The sequence below is a fragment of the Girardinichthys multiradiatus genome, chromosome 15 (assembly GCF_021462225.1).
Source record: "Girardinichthys multiradiatus isolate DD_20200921_A chromosome 15, DD_fGirMul_XY1, whole genome shotgun sequence".
NCBI classification, from domain to species: Eukaryota; Metazoa; Chordata; class Actinopteri; order Cyprinodontiformes; family Goodeidae; genus Girardinichthys; species Girardinichthys multiradiatus.
Window position 1 is genome coordinate 40624916 of NC_061808.1, and position 26950 is coordinate 40651865.

The following is a 26950-nucleotide window of genomic DNA, read 5'->3' on the forward strand; positions in this document are numbered from 1 at the left end:
ATCACCAATAATGATTAGCATATATGTTTAGCAATTTTTGGACACAAGTGCGCAGTCCAAATTGAAAAATGTTTATTAAGGCTTATAGGCATTGTCTATTTGAGTAGTGAGCAAAATTCCACGGTTTGGCTAAACAGAAATGGATACAGCTGCTAGCTTTATTATCAAACTTTGTAAATAGCTGTGGTGTGTTTTGAAATAGAAATTAAAATAGAATAAGAACTTTTGGAGATTAAGCACAGAATTTATCCTGAAAGTTTAAAAACTCTAGGTAACCTAACCCAAACAATCGATTTTTGGGGAAATGTTTTATAAGTGAAAGGTCAGAGGTACCTTTTTGCACATAAGCCACTTTGGCCAATCATTACCATTTTTATAACATTGTCTCTAGGTTGTATCCAGAAGAAGTGTACCAAGTTTTACCTAAATCCATTCCAGCCAGTTTCTTTGTAGCGCTTGATGGTTTTTGCAACTGCACTTGGGGACACTTTCAAAGTTTTCCCAATTGTTCGGACTGACTGATTAATGATGGCCACTCGTTTTTCTTTACTTAGAATTTGTATTATGGCAAGAAAAAAGCAGCTAACAGTCTATTCAGTAGGACTATCAGCTGTATCCACCTCCTGCAAAACACAACTGATGGTCCCAACCCCATTTATAAGGCTTGAAATCCCACTTATTAAACCTGACAGGTCACACCTGTGAAGTGAAAACCCTTTCAGATGACTACCTCTTGAAGCTCATCAACAGAATGCCAAGAGTGTGTGGAGCAGTAATCAAAGCAAAAGGTGGCTACTTTGAAGAACCTAGAATATAAGACATATTTTCAGTTGTTTCACACTTTTTTGTTCAGTATATAATTCCACATGTGTTAATTCATAGTTTTGATGCCTTCAATTTGAAGCTACAATATTCATAGTCATGAAAATAAAGACAACTCTTTGAATGAGAAGGTATGTCCAAACATTTGGTCTGTACTGTATATATAATTAAATAGCGCTGTTTGGGTTTTGACAAACATCAACCATATTCAGTTTAGTGTAAATTGGACTATGCACGTGTGATTTTGAGCCGATCGTATGCCAACAGCAAAATGTAAAATTGGCCGCTCTGCCACACTGTCCAGCTAACAGTCACTATTCAGAGTAGGATTCCACATCACCTTGTTCTTCATATTTTAACACTTCTTCAAGCATGCATAAGTTGGAGTTTAAAAGGAGGACACGTTAATGCGTTACATTAACGTGCGTTACATTAACGTTCAGCTTGGACTCCTGCTTACTTGCACTGCTTTACTTGCACAATGATCACCTGCACTGTTGTATTGCTCTTGCATCTTATACTGCTCTATATTTACTCTCACTCACTTAAAACTGTGCACTTATATTTATATTATATTGTAGATATGTTTGTACTGTTTAATTTGTACTGTATTGCACCGACTACGCCAAAACAAATTCCTTGTATGTCCAAAAACGTACTTGGCAATAAAGCTTTTCTGATTCTGATTCTGATTCTGATCCAACAGTGAAACATATGCCATCTAGTTCTAAGTGGTGCAGTGCTAAAGTGAATGTGTTCAGCATTTACCCACAATGATGCAAGCAAAATTTGGTGTGGATCCGATGATGTATGAGGAAAATAAAGTGGGTAAAGATTCCTAGGGGGTGCCTTTGATTCAACTTGCAATGTTTTCAATAGAGCTCTTTGGGAGTTGACAAAGATCAACCATATTCAGTCTGGAGTAAATGGAACCATGCGTTTGTAATTCAGAGCCAAACGTAAGACCGTGGTTTGAAGTCGGACTTCTCCATGTCACCACGGCCACAGCCCCCAGCCAAACCTCTCAGTACTGTAGACCAACATAGACCATCATGTTACCGGTCACTGGGGACAGTTTGATGTTGATTAGGTGAAGAGGGTCAAATATGGATCTTCCAAAGTGAAACATTACATTTCCTGTTCTCAAGGGGTGGTGATTCGATGATGTCAGAATTCAACCATTCAATCTTGTTCAGTGCCCAATGTGGATCAATAGTAGAAAGTTTCGTGTCTCTGTGACTTCCCTTGTAGGAGTTATAACAATGTCGTCTTTTATGGCGCGAAGTCAGATTTTGAGTGCCACCTGATCCAAACATGAGTCCATGCGGACTTGCCAGTAGCCGCTGTTCAAATCCAGTATGGTGAAAATCATGGCTCCAAAAAGAGACTCTAGGATTTCCTGAATGTTCGGCAGTGGGTAGGCATCTGTGTGTGTGGCTGCATTAAGTTTCTGGAAATAAACACAAAAACGTAGTTTGAGATTTCTTTTTTTAGGCACCAAGACAACTGGATTGGCATATGGCGATGTGGATGGCTTAATTATATCTTTATTATATTATATCCAGCATTTCTTCCACATGCTCCTTAATGATCTGGAGTATAGCAGGTGAAACTCAAAATGGTTTTTGTTTGATCAGCACATCATAAGAAAGATACAGGGGTTGGACAATGAAACTGAAACACCTGTCATTTTAGTGTGGGAAGTTTCATGGCTAAATTGGACCAGCCTGGTAGCCAGTCTTCATTGATTGCACATTGCACCAGTAAGAGCAGAGTGTGAAGGTTCAATTAGCAGGGTAAGAGCACAGTTTTGCTCAAAATATTGAAATGCACACAACATTATGGGTGACATACCAGAGTTCAAAAGAGGACAAATTGTTGATGCACGTCTTGCTGGCGCATCTGTGACCAAGACAGCAAGTCTTTGTGATGTATCAAGAGCCACGGTATCCATGGTAATGTCAGCATACCACCAAGAAGGACGAACCACATCCAACAGGATTAACTGTGGACGCAAGAGGAAGCTGTCTGAAAGGGATGTTTGGGTGCTAACCCGGATTGCATCCAAAAAACATAAAACCACGGCTGCCCAAATGACGGCAGAATTAAATGTGCACCTCAACTCTCCTGTTTCCACCAGAACTGTCCGTCGGGAGCTCCACAGGGTCAATATACACGGCCGGGCTGCTATAGCCAAACCTTTGGTCACTCATGCCATTGCCAAACGTCGGTTACAATGGTGCAAGGAGCGCAAATCTTGGGCTGTGGACAATGGTCCCTGGCCAGCGGCAGGCACCCAGGGCCAGTGTCCCCCACCATGCCACCCTCAGCCACAAAAAACACTACATCACTGCCACTGCAATGACAGCCCAGGGAGAAACACTATCCAGCTCAGCTCCACCATCGCCACCCAGCCGATCCAAACGCTGGTGACCCCACGCACTAGAAGTGGACACAACCCCTCCACTCCACAGGCTGCAGACCCTCCACGCCATCCCCCAGCCCACCACCCCGATCCCCCCCGGACACGACAGCCAGCAGAGCAGCACACCTCCAAGCCCACCCAATCCCCCCAGACAGCGCCAGCAGCCCCAGCCCACCAGTCCACGAGAGGGTACATGCACCAGCCGGGTACCTGGGCCATGCAGGCCAACTGCTCCAGGCCAAGCACAACCCGTCAACTGCACCGGTGCAGTCGCAAGACATGCTCCGCCACCTGACTGCCAGCGCCCGACCATGGGCCAGAACCACAGAAGGAAGCAGTGGAAGAAGGCCACGGCGGCCCCAGTTACTGGGCACCCCGCCGGCCAACGGCACCCCCGCATGGCGCACCACGGCCCACCAAGCAGTTCAACCGGCCAGCCCCTTCACCAAAGCGGGGCCACATCCCATTCAACGCCGGCTAAGACCCCCCTGCCGGAGCCCGGCACCTCCCCACCCGGCAGACCAGGGCCCAAAGCCAGGGGCCAAGATCCAAGGGAACCCAAGCGATCCCGAGAGAGCTGAAACGCCAGCACCAGACAATCCCCAAGACCCGACCCCCAACCCCAGCCCAGACCCGACTAGAAGGCCCACTCCCTCTCCCGGCCTCCGACACTGGCCCCGGGTACCGGGTGGGTGAGTTTGTCCCGTCATGCTGCAGGGTCGGGGGGTCCTGTTGTGGGTTTCCCAGTTGTGGACGGAGAAGTTTACCGTTTTTGAGTTGATCGCAGATGCGTGTCACCTTGGTCCCCCCATTTTTCTTCTTCAGACCAAACCATCCTCAACCGGGGAAGAGAAGAAATCAACGTCTAATTTCATTCTTTTATTTATATTAAATTGGATATGTGTATTTAGAGGTCTGGGCAGGGTGAGGCATAGTTTAAGGTGATTTAGAAGTACCAGTAGTTAATCCAAGGTATTCTCATGCAATTTTGATTGAAGTGTTTTTTTTTGGGGCACTAGAGGCCTTTATTTTTTATTTTTCAACAGTAGGTAGTCAGGAAAGAGGGCAAAGAGAGGGGAAGACATTCGACAATGTCACCAGATCTGGGACTCGCACTCGGGACAGCCACATTGAAGACTATAGCCTCTGCACAATGCACATGGTAGCGCACCTGACCTCTGCAGCACCAGCGCCGCTCCTTGATTAAGTGTTTGATTTGCTGTGCAAGTGTGTCTTGATCATGGAGCGCGGATGCGATCAACAAGGTGCGTGTGTTTTTGGTCCGACTGATCCCAAATCAACCAGGAGTTAGAAGATGGACTTTTAAAGTTTTTCATTCAAAGCAGCGGCAGTCTGGGCCTCGTGGCCTGACCACTCCTTTGTCCCAGTTTTATTACTGGAGTGTCTCCACTGAGTTCCCTCTGGAGTAAGGATTAATGCAAAGTCAAAAACTGGAAGCAATTACTTGGGATTCCTTGGATAAATATCATTTTACCGACTGGCATTATAAACTATATTTGCCTGTATTGTATTAGAACTAAGATCGATTTGTAATTCAATTTGAATCCGACTATATGATATGGATTATACTGCATTGATTATATAATTCTTTATAAATGGATATGAATGAGACCTTTTTGTCCTCTAAAAAGTCTTGAGATTAGATTTATCAGAATCAGAATCAGAATCAGAAAAGCTTTATTGCCAAGTACGTTTTTGGACATACAAGGAATTTGTTTTGGCGTAGTCGGTGCAATACAATACAAATTAAACAGTATAAACATATCTACAATATAATATAAATATATGTGCACAGTTTTAAGTGAGTGAGAGTAAGTATAGAGCAGTATAAGATGCAAGAGCAATACAACAGTGCAGGTGATCATTGTGCAAGTAAAGCAGGAGTCCAAGCTGAGCGTTAATGTAACGCATAGAGTTACAGTTATTTTGGGGTCTATATAAACTGAACTGCTGATGCCAGTGTGCCTTGCTGCTACTTTTAACAACTGGTTTTAATGAGTTTCTTATTGTTACAATAACATGATAAAATGAAAAGAAAATAAGAATGACATAAGTGATTAGTTGATGCCTGTCTGTAATGTCAACAGAGGTGCTTAAAAACATTTTTATGAATAACAATTTACAATGAATACAATCTACAGATATAAACATTTAATTAAATAAATATATCTATGGTGGAGAAGAGTTGCACGGTAAATGTTTTGAGAAACTGGTGTTTATTATCATAATCAAGCAGTGGAACTTCTTTGATAGGAAAACGTATTTAGATAGGGGCAATTTATATTACACTAGGAGCTAATGTAAAGTATAAGGTTGACATTTGACAGTCCAAATATTTAAATAATTAGACCCTCCTACTCAGGATAGGTGGGTGTGTCTAAACTTTCGACTGGTGATTTATAATTACTGGACCAACAATGATTACACACATTCATCATAACACATTCAGGAGACAAAAACAAATTGTGTACAGCAGAAAAAAGTGTTTTGTGTGTTGATTAATTTGTTGGTACATATATTAATTGACTCATACCTCTGAGAAGTATGTCCAACATGGAGACACTGATGTCTTTAGCGCTCCACTCCTTCTTCTCCACAGAGTGACAAAGCTTTCTTGCTGCCTGGACAATACTATGCTTCCCATCTTCTGGAGAGAGCACCTTCACTATGGGTCTACATGACACAACTGACAAACATTTATAGTCAATATACGAGAATCATGACTAAAACAAAATGAGCAAAATGTACTATGACAGTGTTCTTTCTTTTGCACATTCTAAGGCTTACAGTCACTGATTATGTCGAAAAGAGAAGACAAGGACAAAACAAAAGCGCACAGCATTTAGCAGTGAATGATGTTTCAGCAAGGATAGTACACTGAAAAAATGTATTCAAGCAGCATGTAAAAATAAAAGTAATATAAAGGTATGGTTGATTAATAAAATTAATAAAAGCCCAGTATTAGAGTCAGTATAAAGTCAGTATTAGAGCTGCCTATATAGAAATATGATTATAAGTTCAACAGTTTTCATTCACTATCTTTAGATGTTTAGACTCCGTTAAAACGCTAATAAAACAAGAGGAAGCGCACGTAAATGTACTTTTTAAATATGTACTTTCTCTCGTTATCTGCCATGTCGTCAATTCGGGTGTTTAGCATTTTAGCTTGTTTGCACAAAGACTACACATTTACAACCATGTTCTTCTTCTGTTGAGCCATTAACGTTTTGAGAAAGCGCTTTCTGAAAAGGCTCTGTGCTGCACAGCCCTTCCAGAAATTTCTCTCTCTCTGTTCAGTTGTATGACTGGTGAACAATATTCACAAACTGTTAATATGATACAAACAGTCATTAAGTAGCTAAATCAAAAGAAATGAACAAAAACAAGACAGATCAGTTAATACATGTATATACAGGGGTTGGACAATGAAACTGAAACACCTGTCATTTTAGTGTGGGAGGTTTCATGGCTAAATTGGACCAGCCTGGTAGCCAGTCTTCATTGATTGCACCAGTAAGAGCAGAGTGTGAAGGTTCAATTAGCAGGGTAAGAGCACAGTTTTGCTCAAAATATTGAAATGCACACAACAGTATGGGTGACATACCAGAGTTCAAAAGAAGACAAATTGTTGGTGCACGTCTTGCTGGCGCATCTGTGACCAAGACAGCAAGTCTTTGTGATGTATCAAGAACCACGGTATCCAGGGTAATGTCACCATACCACCAAGAAGGACGAACCACATCCAACAGGATTAACTGTGGACGCAAGAGGAAGCTGTCTGAAAGGGATGTTCGGGTGCTAACCCGGATTGTATCCAAAAAACATAAAACTATGGCTGCCCAAATCACGACAGAATTAAATGTGCACCTCTACTCTCCTGTTTCCACCAGAACTGTTCGTCAGGAGCTCCAAAGGGTCAATATACACGGCCGGGCTGCTATAGCCAAACCTTTGGTCACTCATGCCAATGCCAAACGTTGGTTTCCATGGTGCAAGGAGCGTAAATCTTGGGCTGTGGACAATGTGAAACATGTATTGTTCTCTGATGAGTCCACCTTTACTGTTTTCCCCACAGGAAAGTTACGGTGTGGAGAAGCCCCAAAGAAGCGTACCACCCAGACTGTTGCATGCCCAGAGTGAAGCATGGGGGTGGATCAGTGATGGTTTGGGCTGCCATATCATGGCATTCCCTTGGCCCAATACTTGTGCTAGATGGGCGCGTCACTGCCAAGAACTACCGAACCATTCTTGAGGACCATGTGCATCCAATGGTTCAAACATTGTATCCTGAAGGTGGTGCCGTGTATCAGGATGACAATGCACCAATACACACAGACGAATTGACGCTGTACTGTATTGGCTGCAGAAGGAGGCCCTACACCATACTAATAAATTATTGTGGTCTAAAACCTGGTGTTCCAGTTTCATTGTCTAACCCCTGTATTTGCGCATACTTTTTATTTCCTATTTTTTTACTGTAGCTCGCTCTCTCTCTTATCAGGCAGAGGTTTTGGCTAGAAGGTGATAGAAGGTGTGTTGTGTGTCTGTCTCCAGGAGCATGTTTGTGTTCACTATGGTATAAAGGCATGTGAATCTTAATGATTTGTGGGTTAGGTTTTTTTTTATCACATAGGTGTGCCCATTACATGACTTTTGATATGCATTCAATATACTTATGAAATTCCGTTTTCAGCCAAGTATACAGCTTATGAATAGGGGATGTAAGTTCTTAAAAGCCATAACTGGGACTAGTCATTTTTTCCCCTAATTTGTTTGGTCTAGTTGAAGTTGTGGAAATATTGAACATCTTTCTTTTCTATGGCAGCAGAGGTTTTTAATGCTTTAATTCTTTATGCTTTCAGTGATAAAACACATCTGAGAGAGGGCGCGGGACGAGCAGAAAAAGGCAGCAAGCAACATTTGAAGCCAGGTATCTGTGGAAAGGACAGAGCCTCAGTGCATCGCTGTGGCTCCCCATTTTTTTTCCTCTTAAAGGTTACAGCCAATGGAATGGCGTAAGCTGTGCCCACGTGTGGCATCATCAAATTGTGTGAATTCATTCCATATATGTGCAGAGTTTATGCTGTTCAATAATGCCAGAGCTCATCTCACACCTTTCTATTTTGTCCTAATACCATCGCCTTACTGGGCTGGTATTTACAAGACAACCCTTAACAGACCCAAATATTATTTGATAAAATATTAATATTAAATAATATTCTCAGATTCATAATCCCAACATTATCTAAGCTTTATTTTTTATATGCCTAAAATTCACTCAAACCACGTCCGACTTCAAAAGAGGATTGGGAAGAAGCAGACAGAAATCTTAATTTAAAAAAAACAGGTTTAAGGAAAACCTAAATTCAACTTAGGCGTCATGATCTTGTGGTGATTGGATTTTATTTTGTTTGTATTTTTAAATATTTCCTTGCTGTGTATAATGTTCCTTAGGTATTTCCTTCATCTGTTCCCTATGCCTTTTATTGTTACAGTGGGTGTTTTGCTTATTAGTTCATTCTTTTATGTTTGTATTCTAGAGATCTTTCCTGTTACATTTGTTAGGCTAAGTTCACACTGCAGGCAAATGTTGGCCAAACTCGATTTTGTTTTTGATCATATGCAACCCATATTCAGTATTTTCATGGGAGTCAAAACAGCCTCCCACCTCCTAAAACATTTCAATTTTCAAAATAAATCAGATACATATCTTTTTGAAGCATCCACAGTTAGAACTGTCATGTCACAATACATCAGACTTTCATGTCATCATCCTAGCTCTGACTATGCACCCACACAGACTTCTCTACAGAAGTAGAAGCCAATGCTTCAAAAAAGACCATTGTAAATGGATGTAATCTCATTTTTTTCTTACCTTTCTTCATCTTGTTATGATATGTCATAATATTGTTGGATCCCATTGCTCAGGAACTTAATCATAACACAAAGTAATAAAACATTAATACTTTTGCTACTGCTACTGTGTAGTGTCTACATTCTACTTCTTTGCATACAGGTCGCTTTGGGATCGTGAACCGTTCAGATGTTCAGTCTGACGGTGGTTGCATTTAATTAGGAGTTTGAATGACCATGCAAAAAAAAAAGAAAAAAACTGATTTCAGCAAAAGAAAGAAATAAATTGGAATTTAGCAACAAGACCTGAAGTATGAATATAGCCTTAATTCCCTGGGTTTCATATTTCTCTTCAGCTCCTCCCTGGTTAATTAGTCTACCTTCTGCTGCCCTGCCTGTACAGCTGCTCCACATCTCCCGATTGCCCTTCTGGTTTTCTTTGTCATCTTTCTTCTCTTCATCATTTATTTAAGCCCCTGACTTCTTTCTGTTCACTCTTGTTTGCCTTCCTCTTCCATGTTTTTGTCCTTCTCGGTTTCCTTACAGTTCTGCCCAATTTGATGACCATGTTCCTCTTTTCTTCACCTTGTGCCTGCCTGTAAGTTCATGTATTTGTGCCACCAAAGTTTTTACTTACCATGCTCCAACCTCGCAAAATACAGTATGGCAAAAAGTCTATAATCTATTTAAACAATTACAACATACAGCGGGAAGAACAAGTATTTGATAAACTGCAGATTGTGGAGGTTTTCCCACTTGCAAAGCATGTAGAAGTCTTTAATTTTAGTCTTTAACTGTCATTTAACTGTGATTGCCAGAATCTAAAACAAAAATCCAGTAAATCACATTGTGTAATTTTTTATGATTAATTTGCATTCTACTGCATGACACAAATAAGAATATCAGTTCTCACATGGCTGTCAGTTCTTCTTTAAGAAGCCCTCATGTTCTCCACTGATTACCTGTATTAACTGCATCAGTTTGAACTTGTTATCTGTATAAAAGACACCTGTCCACACACTCAAACAAACTCCAACCTCTCCACAATGGCCAAAACGAGAGAGCTGTGTAAAGACATAAGCAATACAGTATAACAGTAGACCTGCACAAGGCTGGTATGGGCCACAAGAAAATAGCCAAGCGGCTAGGTGAGATGGCAACAACTGTTGGCGCAATTATATGAAAATGGAAGAAGTTCAGTCTCCCTCGGTCTGGGGCTCCATGCAAGATCTTACCTCAGGGTGGAATCAATGATCCTGAGGAAGGCGAGGGATCAGCCCAGAACTACAAGGCAGGACCTAGTCTATGACCTGAAGAGAGCTGGTACCACAGTCTCAAAGAAGACCATTAGTATCACATCACGCCGCCATGGATCAAAATCCTGCAGCGCACACAAGGTCCCCGGGCTCTCCACAGGGCTGTGTGCTGAGCCCCCTGCTCTACACCCTACCCCACCCACCCGAGCAACACCATCATCAAGTTCGCAGACAAAACCACGGTGGTGGGGCTCATCTCAGGAGGGGATGAGACGGCTTACAGGGCAGAGGTGGAGCATCTGTCAGCATGGTGCGTGGACAATAACCTGACTGTGACAACAGCAAAACAATATCAGAGATGTGTGGACAGGGATGAAGAAGATCACGGGCTTCAGGCAGAGGGATGATCGGACCGATGAAGGTCTGGACAGAGCCAATGAACTGAACACATTCTTCAGTAGGTTCAGTTCAGAAACAAGCTCAGCATCCTCCTCTCCTGCTCACAGCCAAACAGACATTCAACCTTCCTTTGACCCACAGAACCTACAGCTGTCCAGCAACACCTCACATTTTTTATCTTCCACCTCAGCCCTAGACCCTTCTGCTTCTACATGTTTGCCTTCAACCATATCAGAAGATGCTGATGCTTCCTTTGCTTCCCCCTTCCACCTGTGTGTCTCAAGAAGTCAAGTGAAGATGCAACTGGAGAGACTGAATCAGAACAAGGCTGCAGGTCCAGATCATGTCAGCTCTAGTCCTGAAGGTCTGTGCAGAGCAGCTCTGTGGGATTCTGCAGCACCTCTTCAACCTTAGCCTGGCCCAGAAGAAGGTTCCGGTGTTGTGGACGACCTCCTGTCTTGTTCCGGTACCAAAGAAAACTCACCCATCAGTCCTCAATGACTATAGACCTGTTGCCCTGACATCTCACATCATGAAGGTCCTAGAGAGACTCCTGTTGGCCCACTTGAGTAAGCAAACAGTAAACCATCAGGACCCCCTTCAGTTTGCTTATCGCTGTGGAGTTGGAGTTGAAGATGCCATCATACACCTGCTTCAACAAACCCACTGTCATCTGGACAAAGCCAGCAGCACTGTGAGGATCATGTTCTTTGATTTCTCCAGTGCATTTAATACAATCCAACCTGATTTGCTTTGTCAGAAACTCCAGAAGACTCAGGTGGAGGCCTCAACAATCTCCTGGATCAAAGACTACCTGACAAACAGACCACAGTTTGTGAGAATGAAGGGTTGTGAGTCTAACCAGGTAGTCAGCAGCACAGGAGCACCACAGGGAACTGTACTCTCACCATTCCTTTTCACTCTGTACACCTCAGACTTCCAGTACAAGACAGACTCCTGTCATCTGCAGAAATACTCGGATGATTCTGCAGTCGTGGGGTGGATCAGAGATGGACAAGAAGCTGAGTACAGGAAGGTGGTGGACCGCTTTGTGGCATGGTGTGGAAACAATCATCTCATTTTGAACGTGACTAAAACAAAGGAGATGATTGTAGATTTTAAGAGAAACAGGAATAAGTCAAAAACGATTTCTATCATGGGAGACGAAGTGGAGGTGGTGGAGGAGTATAAATACCTCGGTGTTCACCTGGACAACAGACTAGAGTGGAGATGCAACTGTGAAGCCATCTACAAGAAGGGACAGAGCAGACTGTACTTCTTGAGGAAGCTTAGGTCCTTTGGTGTTTGCAGCAAGATGCTGCATATCTTCTATAAGTCTGTTGTGGAGAGTGTGATCTCTTCTACCATCATCTGCTGGGGAAGCAGCATCAGAGCCAGGGACTTAAAAAACTCAACAAGCTGATAAAGAAGGCTGGCTCTGTTCTGGGGACTCCTCTGGAACATCTGGAGATCATTGTGGAAAGATGGATTCTTCATAAAATGAAGAACATTATGGAGAATCCTGAGCATCCTCTTCATGAGCCAGTCTTCAGACCTGAGCCCAATTAAAAATCTTTGGAAGGAGTTGAAAGTTTGTAATGCCCAGTGACAGCCCCGAAACCCAGAGGATCTGGAGAAGATCTGTATGGAGGAGTGGTCCAAAATCCTTGCTGCAGTGTGTGCAAACCTCGTCAAGAATTACAGGAAACGTCTGATATCTGTAATTGCAAAAGGTTTCTGTACCAAATATTAGGTTTTGTTTTTCTGATGTATCAAATACTTATGTCGTGCAATAAAATGCTAATTAATTACTTAAAAATTACACAATGTGATTTTCTGGATTTTTTTTTAGATTCAGTTGCTCACAGTTGAAGAGTACCTATGAAAAAAATTAAATACTTCTACATGCTTTGCAAGTGGGAAAATCTGCAAAATTGGTCAGTATATCAAATACTTGTTCTCCCACTGTGGTAGATCAAGGCAGATCTCATTTCAGGCAGAAATGTTTACCTGCATGTGTGGTTGCTGCCAGTTTATTCCCAATACTATAGTTGAAAACTGACAAACTGTATAGCTGTTTAAACTAATTTCATGCTGTAATTCAGAAAAACCTTCAAATCTTATGTATGAAGTGCCAAGCTATCTTTTGCAGTTCTGCTACAAACACAACCCGAAAACGTCATAATCACTGGGGTTATTTAGCATTTATGGCTGCTTAAAACTATTTCCAAATCTGTACAAGGTATCTACCAAGATATATGCATAAATCTCTTTGACATCACTAGCATTAATCATACAGTGTTGGACAGCTGATTGATTTTAGGTGGTTTGATTTTTTTTTTTTTGATGATGTTCTGTCTGCTTGTATATATCTACCGAACATCGAGAATTCATCTGTCAGTGTTGAAGAAGAGCTGACATCCCAGGTGTAATTAATTATATGTGCTCTCTTTCAGACACAGAGTTTATCTGTTCTTTCTTTCTAGATGAAACGACTAAAGGAGCTACATCCATTAACATTTACTTTTCCTTCCCATAGAAAGTACTCCTGGATCAGTGCTTCTTTGTTCTCTTTGTGTCTCTGCTCTGTTCTCTCAAACCCCCAGTGGGTTGTGGCAGATGGCCGCTCACACTGAGCCTGGTTCTGCTGGAGGTTTCTTCCTGTTAAAAGGGAGTTTTTCCTCTCCACTGTCGCTACATGCATGCTCAGTATGAGGGATTGCTGCAAAGTCAATGCCAGTGACTGTCCACTGTCTCTACATGCTCATCCAGGAGGAGGGAATGGTGCAAGTCACTGACTGGATGCAATCTGCTGGGTTTCCTTAGATAGAAAAACTTTTTATCCAATTTTAATAAATAACTGAATCTGACTGCACTGTTCAATGGTTACGATTAATTGGAATGTATGAACCTGACTGTTGTGAAGTGCCTTGAGGCGACGTGTTGTGAAGTGGCGCTATATAAATAAAACTGAATTGAATTGAATTGATGGCTGTGTACCTGGTTCGGGATGAAAGTGGGCATTTCAACGATGTAGGAATTGTCATCGAAGGTTCTATTCTACTCACCCGCCTTGGGGATCTCAGCAGAGCCTGCTACCACCTGCTAGGGTTGACTTATGCTTGGACCTGAAATATCCCCAAACTCTTAAGTACAGTTTTGACGTATTTCAAAAGATGCTTTTGGAACTGGATGCTGGAAACCTTTCAACAAGGGTACAAAGACTAAAAAACAACGTGGTTGTGTAGTTTCTGTTGGGCAGTTTACCAGATGAATATAGAAGGAAGCCATACACAACCCATGCTACAATGTGGAAAATGGGCTGTGTCCTTCATTATCATTAAGGTTCTGGATAGAAACATGAACAATGTTTCCATTTAGACATTTTTTGCCTGTTCATAGCAAATGCACTTTAATTTTACTTGTGCTGTTTTTCTGTTTCAAGGTTTACATACAAATTCCTTGTATGTCCAAAAACGTACTTGGCAATAAAGCTTTTCTGATTCTGATTATTGTCCTATACATGTTGTTAGGGTAGCAAATGGGCTATTTTATTTCACATTTGAAGCAATAGACACTTTGTATTGATTGATTTTATGAATACTGAAAAAGATAAACACTATGTTGTTTTTTCTTTGACAATGCACAACAAAGTTTGCAAAAAAAAGCCATGCTCCCAGGTAGTTTTGATTTAGTATCTTATGATTGTTTATGTGAATGCAACCTGCATTTGACTTTGAGAGTTTCCTTTTTTACTTGACATTATTTGATTTAGGCAATTTTTGTAAGATTTATTTGGCTCTCTGCATTACTTAACCTGTTCAAGCAGTTAAATATTGTATTTGTATAAATATTGTATTGTATTGATTACTGCAGGTTTTTCAGTTGTCCTTTTGACTGAATAGTTGCTCCATTGTGCCTTTGTGCCAAGTTTTTTGTATTTAGTTTTCCTTGAAAAAGTAAGTAAAAACATGTTTTAAATTAAGGTGATTTTATGGTTCCTTTTTTCCAGATCACGTAGCCAGTAGAACTTATAACTAAGTCAATAAATTTACAGCCAATCCATTCGATCGGTAACTCATGGGTGATCTCAAACCTGATCGGAGCAATCCTAATTACGATGTAAAGACTTTTTCCTGCTGAGCAGTTTATTGTCGTAAAAACTGAGCTTTGTGCGGACATGTCCAGTGGACATCCGCTTTAAGTCTGCACTGAGTCCACCTCAATAATTACGCTTTGTTTTTCATCCTATAGATTTTAAACAAATTTAGAGATAATCTGCTTAGCTGTGTCTCACTCCTGGATGAAGCCAATAAATGAGATTACAGCTATTGACTCCTTACTTTTTCTTTAACATAGAAAGGACTCACGGATATGTGTGTCTGTGTTTGCTGTTTGTCTGCTGCCTTCTAAAAATCCCTGGATGGAATGAATTATTTTTGAAAAGTGCCTCGAAATGATATTTGTTGTAAATTGGAACTTTATCAATAAAGTGGACTGAATTAAATTTAATAAAGTGCAAGAAAAAAAATTCAATAGTGAGCAGCTGCTTCTTTTTTTTAAATATATATATATATTTTTTTTTTGCAGCACTAGAGGCCTTTATTTTTTTCATTTTTCCAACAGTAGGTAGACAGAAAAGAGGGCAAATGGAGGGGGAGACATTCTGCAAAGGTCACCGGGTCCAGGACAGCCGCATCGAGGACTATAGCTCCTGCACATGGTCACGCACTTAACCCCTACACCACCAGCGTTTGATAACCAAGGTGATTTCATCCATAAATCAATTCTTCTATTTAAGAAGTAACATTTAAGATATCTAGAATATTGTATTTCAATATTATGGTGTTTGGTGTTACCAAGCAACTAGTATCCCCCCCCCCCCAATAGACTTAAGAGACATCACTGAATCATGGATGCAGAGCATGAGCGAAGCTGAGAAAGAGAAGGACAAAGTTTAAATTATCTATTCTATCAATCACAATGGAGACTGTGAGATCACTGGCAAAAACAACTTGTGAACTTGAAGCTCTGACAAAGACCCAGGCAGGGTTATAAAAATGCAGTACTATCTGTTTCACCGAAACCTGGCTGGAGGATCACATGTCTGACTCCAACATCAGAGAAAATTTAAAGAGTAGCGGCAAAAGCAATAGAGGTGGATTAGCAGTGTTTGTTATTTAGAACAGAAGCCCCTTTTCCATTGTGTGTAAAAAGCCCCAGGCTTTTGAAAGCCCAGGTCGTGTTTTGATACAAATTTGCCAGGGTAATTTCACTTTCCCGGGGCTTTACTAGAACTTTACCTCAAAGACCCTTGTGATCTACCAGGCTGTTTGTAGTGTGTGTTTTCATTATGGGCTCTGAAAGTTGCATTGTTTATGTAAATTATGTCCTCTGACATTGAGGCTGCAGCTGTGGCCCACCCACTGCAACAACGGAGTCCATAAAAAAAAAACCAAAACAAAAAAAACCATAGCCTTATACATAGTATAAGGGCCCAGCGAAGAGCTTACACTGAGATCATAGTTTAGCACTGGAAAACCATGAGAGCCTTTCTTTATCATTGTTATTCACATTTTCTGTTTTCAATAAAATATTAAAATTGCTTTGTGCCCAGCTCTACAGAACTGTTCCTCCCTGACATGGCCTCTCACATGAGGATGTGAGCTTCTGCAAACGGGAGTCAATACAATGGCACATTCAAAATTGGTCTGTTAATGGATTAGTCAGCTACCAGACCTCAAATCAAGCAATTAAGATACAGATATTTACATCCAAGAAGCATCTTCCTCTTTACTAAACCTTACTAAAAAAAATCTAGTTTTCTTTCTAAGTCAGGTTGAGAAAATATAATTCATTCTGATTTTGTAAACTGCAGAGCTTAGTGTATCAGCAATGGCTGGCCGTGGCAAAGAATTGACAACAACAAGAGGCTAACCTGAAATTCTAATGTTGATGTCCAATTATAGAACCATGTAAAGGTTTGGTTTTGTAACTACATTGCACTACAAGAGGATCTAGGGGCAGTATCACCTCTTTTGTCTGCCAGGCATACAGTGTGAGTGTAGAGCAAATAAGTTAGACGTTGACAAAGCAAAGTATCCCACTCTTGGCCCCTAAAGAAACAGGGTTAGATCTACAGGAACCGATGCCGGCAATAGAGTCCAAAAAAGGTGCTGTGCTGATAGGAAATACAGACGGCTGATTGTTAGCCAACTAACTAACTTTGACAGATTCACCTATTATTAAATTAATCTAAAGTTCCAGCCCTATTAACAGATAAATATTTACATAATCATCAAGAAATTACAGGTTGAAAGAAGCTTATATTGAACAAGATTACAAACAGGTAAACATAAAAAATATACTTCAAATCCCAACTGAGAGGCTGCCTTAAGTTCTTACCAAAGTGCTGGGGTTTGTCTGTGCTGCTCTTCAGTAACTCCATATTGTATCTAGAGTCATCTCCACCCAACAAGCTTTGTTGTTTCTTCACTATCTCTTCCTGAAGACAGATGTGGTTCTTCTGGAAAATACCTAATATAAGACATACAGGTCAAAAAGGAATTTTATAGAAAATCAGAGTGACCAAGATGATGCATTTCATTGACCAAGCAATGAAAACAAGTTTATTATAACACTTACTGAATCATCCAAGCAACTGAAGAGCTTTTGCAATTTGTTTCCACATATTTAAAATAAAACATTCTTTGGCATATTTCCAAAGAAATACATGAGTCAAAAGGGTCAAGGTATGTATATATATATATATATATATAAATATATATAAAACAACTTTGCAAAGCTAAGAAGTGATTTAGTAGTTGGTGCTGTCTGGTTTAGAGCCCAGCTGGGAGTGTTTCATGTCAGGTTTGCTTGTTCTTCTACAGGAGCCAGTTTTCTTTGTCTATTCTATGGTTTTCTTTCAAAGAAAACATGGAGATCAGGGAAATGTCCTTAGATGAGAGTTCCCTAGTTTATTCTCTGTGCTGGTACTAAGACTAACATTTTAATCATTAACACCACATTTTCTGGAGTACTGGTTTACTGGTCCTTCTCAAAATATTAGCATATTGTGATAAAGTTCATTATTTTCCATAATGTCATGATGAAAATTTTACATTCATATATTTTAGATTCATTGCACACTAACTGAAATATTTCAGGTCTTTTATTGTCTTAATACGGATCATTTTGGCATACAGCTCATGAAAACCCAAAATTCCTATCTCACAAAATTAGCATATCATTAAAAGGGTCTCTAAACGAGCTATGAACCTAATCATCTGAATCAACGAGTTAACTCTAAACACCTGCAAAAGATTCCTGAGGCCTTTAAAACTCCCAGCCTGGTTCATCACTCAAAACCCCAATCATGGGTAAGACTACCGACCTGACTGCTGTCCAGAAGGCCACTATTGACACCCTCAAGCAAGAGGGTAAGACACAGAAAGACATTTCTGAACGAATAGGCTGTTCCCACAGTGCTGTATCAAGGCACCTCAGTGGGAAGTCTGTGGGAAGGAAAAAGTGTGGCAGAAAACGGTGCACAACGAGAAGAGGTGACCGGACCCTGAGGAAGATTGTGGAGAAGGGCCGATTCCAGACCTTGGGGGACTTGCGGAAGCAGTGGACTGAGTCTGGAGTAGAAACATCCAGAGCCACCGTGCACAGGTGTGTGCAGGAAATGGGCTACAGGTGCCGCATTCCCCAGACCTGGGCTACATAGAAGCAGCACTGGACTGTTGCTCAGTGGTCCAAAGTACTTTTTTTGGATGAAAGCAAATTCTGCATGTCATTCAGAAATCAAGGTGCCAGAGTCTGGAGGAAGACTGGGAAGAAGGAAATGCCAAAATGCCAGAAGTCCAGTGTCAAGTACCCACAGTCAGTGATGGTCCGGGGTGCCGTGTCAGCTGCTGGTGTTGGTCCACTGTGTTTTATCAAGGGCAGGGTCAATGCAGCTAGCTATCAGGAGATTTTGGAGCACTTCATGCTTCCATCTGCTGAAAAGCTTTATGGAGATGAAGATTTCATTTTTCAGCACGACCTGGCACCTGCTCACAGTGCCAAAACCACTGGTAAATGGTTTACTGACCATGGTATCACTGTGCTCAATTGGCCTGCCAACTCTCCTGACCTGAACCCCATAGAGAATCTGTGGGATATTGTGAAGAGAAAGTTGAGAGACTCAAGACCCAACACTCCGGATGAGCTAAAGGCCGCTATCAAAGAATCCTGGGCCTCCATAAGACCTCAGCAGTGCCACAGGCTGATTGCCTCCATGCCACGCCGCATTGAAGCAGTCATTTCTGCAAAAGAATTCCCGACCAAGTATTGAGTGCATAACTGTACATGATTATTTGAAGGTTGACGTTTTTTGTATTAAAAACACTTTTCTTTTATTGGTCGGATGAAATATGCTAATTTTGTGAGATAGGAATTTTGGGTTTTCATGAGCTGTATGCCAAAATCATCCGTATTAAGACAATAAAAGACCTGAAATATTTCAGTTAGTGTGCAATGAATTTAAAATATATGAATGTTAAATTTTCATCATGACATTATGGAAAATAATGAACTTTATCACAATATGCTAATATTTTGAGAAGGACCTGTATGTTTGCTATAATCCTACATTGACGTGGACAGCTGAGAATATATTTAGTAAAGTTAGCAATAAATTATGATGGCCTATGCATTTAATCCTGCCACAGTCCTGGCTAATTGCTAGTACAGAGCGAGGCAGATGTCATGGAAGGGCGCCAGAAAGAACTGCACGCGGGGTTGGTCTGACTAATACAGGACCAAACATTTAGGCCAGTGGTCAGAAATGTGATGTGGAGGGCTCCCTGCAGCCTGGTGTGTGGGGAAAACCACGAAAGAGATGGGAAAACTTGAGTGACCCCTCCAGGACTGCAGGAAGGTTAAGACAACTAAAGCATATTTTAGTGGGTGGCACAACACTGCCTTTTGCAGAGAAAAAAACAGTTGGTATAAAACCTGGGTGTTTCAAACATTTAATTTGAAACCTGACTCAAAGAGTCTTAATTTAGCTACAGAAATTAGATGCATAATGTGAGTTAAACTAAGGAAAGCTGAACACTGCTGTCAAATTCATTCCACTGAGGCAATCTGGCAAATTATTCTACCCACAAGACACTTCACCTGTCTTGCCTGCTGATGGTGGTCAGAGGGCTCGGTGCCACCAATTGACTGGCAGCCTCACTTGTCATTCTGCCCAGGACAGCTGTGGCTATGATATAGTTTACCACTGTCAGTGGTCATTTTAATAGCAAGTTGTATGAAACTTGGCCTGGATTTGTTTTACAATTTGAAAATTCAAATTTCATGATCCCCTCCATTGCATGGCGTATAGAATGCTACATTTGTATAAATGCCTACATTCTTTACCCTCAGTCACACTGAATTAAAATTACAACCACATATTTTTCATATACTGTAATGGTTAAATATACATTTAGGCCATTTCCTTTTAAAGTAAAGGGAAAACTAGTTTTAGCTCAGATTCCCCCCAACCACAACTACGAAGTAGAGCATATTAATCATTAATAAAAATCACATAATATTCCAATGGAAGCCGAGGTTTTCTTACCGTGCAAAATACATGCCAAAAACACTGAACACTACAAAAATGGACTAAAATACAAGAAGGGTGCTAGTTGATATTGTGTTGTGTCTCTGTGTGTGTTTGAAATATGAGTCATGAATATCTAATTGACACCCATTATAACAAATATTTTATTTATGTTGTTTTGAGGGAGCGTTAAGATGTTCTGCTAAATGAATAAAAAAAAATATATAACAAAATTGTTTCTTTGCCAAAACAGCCGATGTAGCCAGAAAAACAACATTGTTTGGATGGAAATTTGGAACTGAAATTTTTCCAATTGCAGAATGGCTTATCACCCCAAGGCACTAAGACATTAAAACGACACACACAGGCGCTCTCCACCTGTCTTGGTTGCTACTTGCACCCCTAAAAATAGCAAAGCCCAGCAGAGGGCTGCAGAGCAAAACATTTATTGCATGCCCTTTCATCATCACGACATTCGCCAATAGGGCTTGTGAATGCGACGTCAGCAGCGCAATGCATTCGGGAGCGTAGCATACGGAGGCTAGTAGAGGCGGGCATCTTGATGGAGCTGTGCGGTTTTGTTTTGATTAAACATTAAAAAAAACAAAAACAAAACAATACAACAACAAATGGTTGTGGCATTATTAACTGCCAAAATCTTTCTCATGACCAGGGGGAAAAAACGTATCCCAAATGGAGTGAGTTTTTTTCCGTTTTCTGGGCTTGGAAGCAACAGAATGGAGCACAGGTGGCAGAGCTAACAAAGAGGCACCGGATGTCATGGGTAGCGGCTGTAAGGCCATCTAATATCACCTTCACCAACATTTCCCAAAGCCTGTTTGTGTGTTCACAGCATTTCCACTCAGGGAAGTTTAATAAAGTCATATTTAAATCCTATTTGGTACCTAGGAATTTTACATTGGCTGCAAAACCACATATGTCTAAGCATGTATTTCTATCTTAGGGAAGCCAGCCTATGAATTTATAGAGTCCGATTCTGGGTACCTTCTTTACATCTTGGACACACAGAACTTAAAGCAACAACTCCTGAGCCATTTGCCCGTAGGATAAAGAGACAAAGAGCTACCAGAGGGGAGAACTCTGCACCTGCAGCCTCACAGGATGTAACTGGTAAGATAGCAGATGAATTAAACTGCACTGAATGTTGAGGTGGATGTAGCTGAACAGAGGTCAGAGGTGGATGAAAACGCAAAAGATGAAAATGAACAGCAAGAATGCAGTAGCTAAAGATATGCAGAACCGCCTGCTAGAGAACAGAAAACTGTCAGGAAAAAAGATGGATGAGCATTTCCTAAAAGATGATGCGATTGTCAAGTACTACACGGGCTTCTGTGTTTGGATGTTTGATGGGTGCGCTGTCTCAGATCCTTCCCCGTTTACCACAGACTGGTCGAAAACTTTCACTCTTCCAGATGCTCCTCCTGACTCTAATGCGCCTGAGGCTAAATTTGCCCATCCAGCATATTGCACAACTGTTCTGCATCGACCGATCGACTGTGTCCACCACATTCATAAATACCATAGATGTTATGTTTGCACACCTCAGCCCTTTCGTGCACTGGCCAGAAAGCCATTGCTTGCAAGGCACCATGCCACATCAGTTTTGCCCCTTTTCCACTGGGTTGATTTGGCCCGACTCGGCTCCACTCTGCTCGCCTCACGAGCATTCAGTACCGGTACCTACTTTTTTGGTACCTCCTTCCTTAGTAGGGCTAAGCGAGGCTGTACGTGACGTGAACAAACGGCGTTCACTGATCGGCCGTGGGCGCAGCCAACCGTAAGAGTCGACCAGCGTAAAAAAAAAAACAACCGGCATTTTCAAACGTGCATTCAAGCGAGTGAGAGAAACATGATGGAGTTCGCACAGTTATCCGGAAAAATCACCCCTTGGAGCAACGACAAGGTGCAAGCTTTTCTGGCGACCAGAGAATACTGCAATATTCAGCGGCAGCTGAATAAATATATAGGCAACAACTATGAGAAATAAAATGGGACTTAATTCAAAGGTATTCTCTTCTAGGTAGTGTGGGTGGTATTAGTTATAGCATGAAGAGCATAGTACGGGCATAGGAAATGATGTTTAAAAAGTCAGGACAACTAGGACAGGAAGATACTTTCCCTCTATTCTCACAGTCCAACTGAGATCTGAGGTCAGGAAAGAAGCTTTACCACTGGAAGCTAATATGTTCTTAGTTTTGGTGTAGTTCATGTTTGTGCTACTGTTATTGATAGCACGGGGGGAGAAAGTAGTTTTTTTTAGGCAGGGGTCAACAAGTTTTCAAAGGACATAAAATGCAAAATACCAAGTCAATAAAAGGAAGTACATATAATGTAAATTGCCTAGGAAATTCAATTAAAAGGAGCAAGATTATGGTAAAATTAAAGCAAGAAGAAATAAAGTGTCTCTACTTCAAGAGACACACTTATCAGATCCAGAACATGAAAAACTTAAAAGATGGGGATTTGGCCAATATTCTTCTTCATATAGACATGGCTCAAGGAGAGGGGTTGTAATATTAATCTTAAGAAAATTGAATTTTCAATGTACATATGTTAAGAAAGATCCAGAGGGGAGATTTGTCTTAATCTGTGGTTATTTACAGGGGGCTCTGGTCAGCTTTTTTAACATTTATGCTCCTCCAATGTCTGAGTGGAAATTCTTTAAACAAAGTTTAGAGTTCATGGTCTCAGATACACAGGAAATCTGTGGAGGAGACTTCAATGTTAGACTACACACCGTGTTAGACACATCAAAACTATGCTACACAGGAGGAAAAACACTTACCAAAAAATATAAAAATAATGATGAAGGAGGTTGATCTAGTTGATATATGGAGAGAATTGAACCCCACAAAAATGGACCTTCTTCTCCCATCCGCACTCGGTTTATTCTCGACTAGATTACTACCTAATGTTTCAAAAGGACATGTACAGGGTCATAAATTGTAGCATTGACACTATGGATCTATCCAATCATGCCCCCATCTACCTAAATGTAATATTGGAATTTGAAAAAAGGAGGACTAATTGGAGGATAAACATGAGAATTTTAGGACAAATGAGTGAACAAATAAGAACAGAGATAAAGCAATATTTTGAAGAATCTCAGCATCCCAAAGTGTCTGAGAAGGGGGAAAATAATAGGTTACTGCTCCAATTAAAAAAAAACATAGAAAAGAAAAAGTGGAACAGCTACAGTCAGAATTAGAAAACTTTGAGTGTACACACAAAAAGACACTGAATCAGGGAACAAAAATGGAAATTAATAGAATAAAGAATAAATTGAATGAAATCTACTCTAATGATAAACAGAAAAAACTGACCTTTCTAAAATGAAACAGGGGGAAAATCATCCAAATTACTAGCCTACAAATTAAAAAAGCAGCAGGCAGAGAATACAATCTATAGAATTAGGAATCCCATGACTAATTCAATACATTATGCAATGGAAATTATTTTATTAAGTGCTCTAAAGTGTTCCAAAGTGTATGACCTTTAGGTTACCTCTCTCCTCAGAACATCTGTGTTAGAGGAGGAAGCTGTAAAAACCAGTATCAGACGTTTAATGGTTAAAACCCATTCCTTTTGGGTGATGTCTCAGGAACCAGCAGAAGGTCTGTTCATAGATAACTTTGTTACCCCTGACCCGAAGAGGGTCTAGGCCATAAAGCACAAACTCTTTTAAGTTGAGATAACACCCACATACTCTTTAAATACTGTGTATAAATGTTGACACCACACTGAACCCAAAGACAGATGACTATGATGACACAGAAAAGGTTTATTCTACCGAGCTACAAAATAAAGACCACTACTCCTATGATGACATGTTGTAAATGAAAATATCTTTGACGCCTGAGTGTACTCATAATTGTACTTCTTATAGCAGAAAATCGAAAGAAGTTGCTATTTAAGTGGAATGAGAAAAAGTACAATGATGACATGAACAAGGCTTGTTTTAATTCTTTTACTTTTCTTACATTTTGTTTTCTTTCATTTATTATATTATTATTGTACTCAGTATTTTTCCCGCAATATAATCTGCTTATCGTCCGTGGGTTTTTTGCTCACACAGAGTGTTTTCTTTTACATGTATCTAATCATGATGACTTTATTCGTGATAAAAAAGGGGGGACTGTTAGGGTTTGAAAACGTTTGTATTGTTTATCACTCATGTCTGCTCTAAGTGCTTTTCCCTCCTACATGCCACAGAAAGGGATATGTGGGAGGCGAGTGAGTTATGATTACCAAGTCCTCACTCCCTCTCTGTTTAAAATCAAGACGCATGAACCCTGACCTTCCTGACTCCACACACACACACACACACACACACACAGACACACACACACACACCCTGAATGTTTGTTGAACTGTGTGTGACCCAGCATGTATAAATAAAGAGAGAGGGGTGCCAAGACTTTGTAGTCTGCACTGTAAAAGTGAGCTACCCTTGCTGCAAGTAAATCTGACTCTATCGTTCTTGCCTCTGAGTTGACTAATTAATACCTAACAATATAAATGAAGGTTGGTGCAGAGACATAAAAGTGCTGGGGAAAAACATGTAGTCCTGATCTGGAGTCATTTTCCATAAACTGTAAACCGTTTTATTCACCGAGAGTTTCCCTCGTTTATAATAATCGGCTCATATTTTCCACCGCATGGCTGCACTTCTGCCGCGGAAAAACATCTTGCTGAGCTGATTACAGACCTGGTGAAAAAATACATGGACTCTTTCATCATAATACTGGGAGATTTTAACAGAGCAAACCTCTCCAATGAACTCCCCAAATACAGACAGCATATTAAGTGTCCCACCAGAGACAAAAACACACTGGACCATTGTTACACAGCTTTAAAGGACTCATATCATGCTGTTACCAGGGCTGCTCTGGGTTTTTCAGATCATTATCTAATCCACCTCATCCCAACCTACAGACAGAAACTAAGAGCTTCCAAACCCAAGGTTCACACTGTTAAGAAGTGGACTGAGGAATCAAAGCAGATGCTACAGGCCTGCTTTGAATGCACAGACTGGACTGTTTTTGAAGCTTCAGCCACTGACCTAAACCAACTAACTGATGTGGTGACATCATACATCAGTTTCTGTGAGGACATGTGTGTGCAGACCAAGACCTTCTGTACCTTTGGGAACAACAAGTCATGGTTTACTCCACACCTCAGGAATCTGCGCAGGGAAAAGGAAGAAGCTCACAGCAGTGGAGATTGGGCGCGGTACAGGCAGGCCAGGAACATACTAACAAAGGAGATCAAAGCAGCCAAGAGAAGCTACAATGAGAAGCTGAAGAACATCCTTTCTACTGGTGACACTTCAGCTGTATGGACTGGTCTGAGAAACCTGACTGCCTATAGGAGCCCCTCCACCCATCCTGAACAGAGTTGTCTCCTGGCCAACCGTCTGAATGGCTTCTACAGCAGACATGACAAGAAGCCATTCACACCTCAAATCATCTCCTCCACATCCCATCCAGGAACAAGTTCTTCCCATAAAGCTACCAACCCCCTACCTTCAGATCCTCTGCCTGCACTAAAGATCTCTGAGGAAGAGGTAAACAGGCTCTTTCAGCGCATGAAAACAAAGAAAGCTGGAGGACCTGATAACGTCTCCCCAACATGCCTGAAAGCCTGCGCATATCAACTTGCTCCGATCCTCACAAGGATCTTCAACAAGTGACTGGAGAAAAGTGAGGTCCCCTCCTGCCTCAAACAATCCACCATCATCCCGGTTCCCAAGAAACCCACCATCCTAGGATTAAATGACTACAGGCCTGTAGCCCTGACGTCTGTGGTCATGAAATCCTTTGAGCAGCTGGTGCTGAAGCACCTGAAAGACATCACAGGCCCCCTGCTGGACCCCCTGCAGTTTGCTTACCGAGCAAACAGGTCGGCAGATGATGCTGTTAACTTAGGTCTACACTTCATCCTGCAACACCTCGACCACCCAGGGACGTACGCCAGGATCCTGTTTGTAGACTTCAGCTCGGCCTTCAACACTATCATACCAGACATCCTCCACAAGAAGCTCACACAGCTCAACGTCCCAGCCTCCACCTGTCAGTGGATCAACAACTTCCTGACGGACCAACAGCAGCAGGTGAGACTGGGGAGCATCTTCTCCCGATCCAGATCAATAAGTACTGGTGCCCCCCAGGGGTGTGTTCTATCCCCACTCCTCTTCTCTCTGTACACAAATGACTGCACCTCATCGGACTCGTCCATGAAACTCCTTAAGTTTGCAGATGACACCACTGTCATTGGTCTGATCCAGGACGGTGATGAGTCTGCATACAGACAGCAGGTGGATCGGCTGGTCCACTGGTGCGGTCAGAACTACCTTGAACTCAACCCACTCAAGACTGTGGAAATGGTGGTGGACCTTCGGAGAACACCACCCCCATACACCCCCCTCACCATCCTCAACAACACTGTATCGGCCGTGGACGACTTGAGGTTCTTAGGAACCACCATCTCTGAGGACCTGAGATGGCCTTCACACATAGACACTGTTCGAAAGAAGGCCCAGCAGAGACTGTACTTCCT

General features: G+C 41.4%; 1 protein-coding gene across 2 annotated transcripts in view; it reads right to left on the reverse strand.

The window, feature by feature from the left end:
• The window catches only part of nus1 (NUS1 dehydrodolichyl diphosphate synthase subunit), a 70159-nt gene that overhangs the window by 18639 nt on the left and 24570 nt on the right, over positions 1-26950 (reverse strand). For both annotated transcript variants that reach the window (XM_047388492.1, XM_047388491.1), the window contains exons 2-3: positions 17182-17313; positions 5802-5954 (exon numbers count right to left, since the gene is read on the reverse strand). In XM_047388492.1, coding sequence (XP_047244448.1) covers positions 5802-5954; positions 17182-17313 — 285 coding nt within the window. The remainder of the gene's footprint in view (positions 1-5801; positions 5955-17181; positions 17314-26950) is intronic.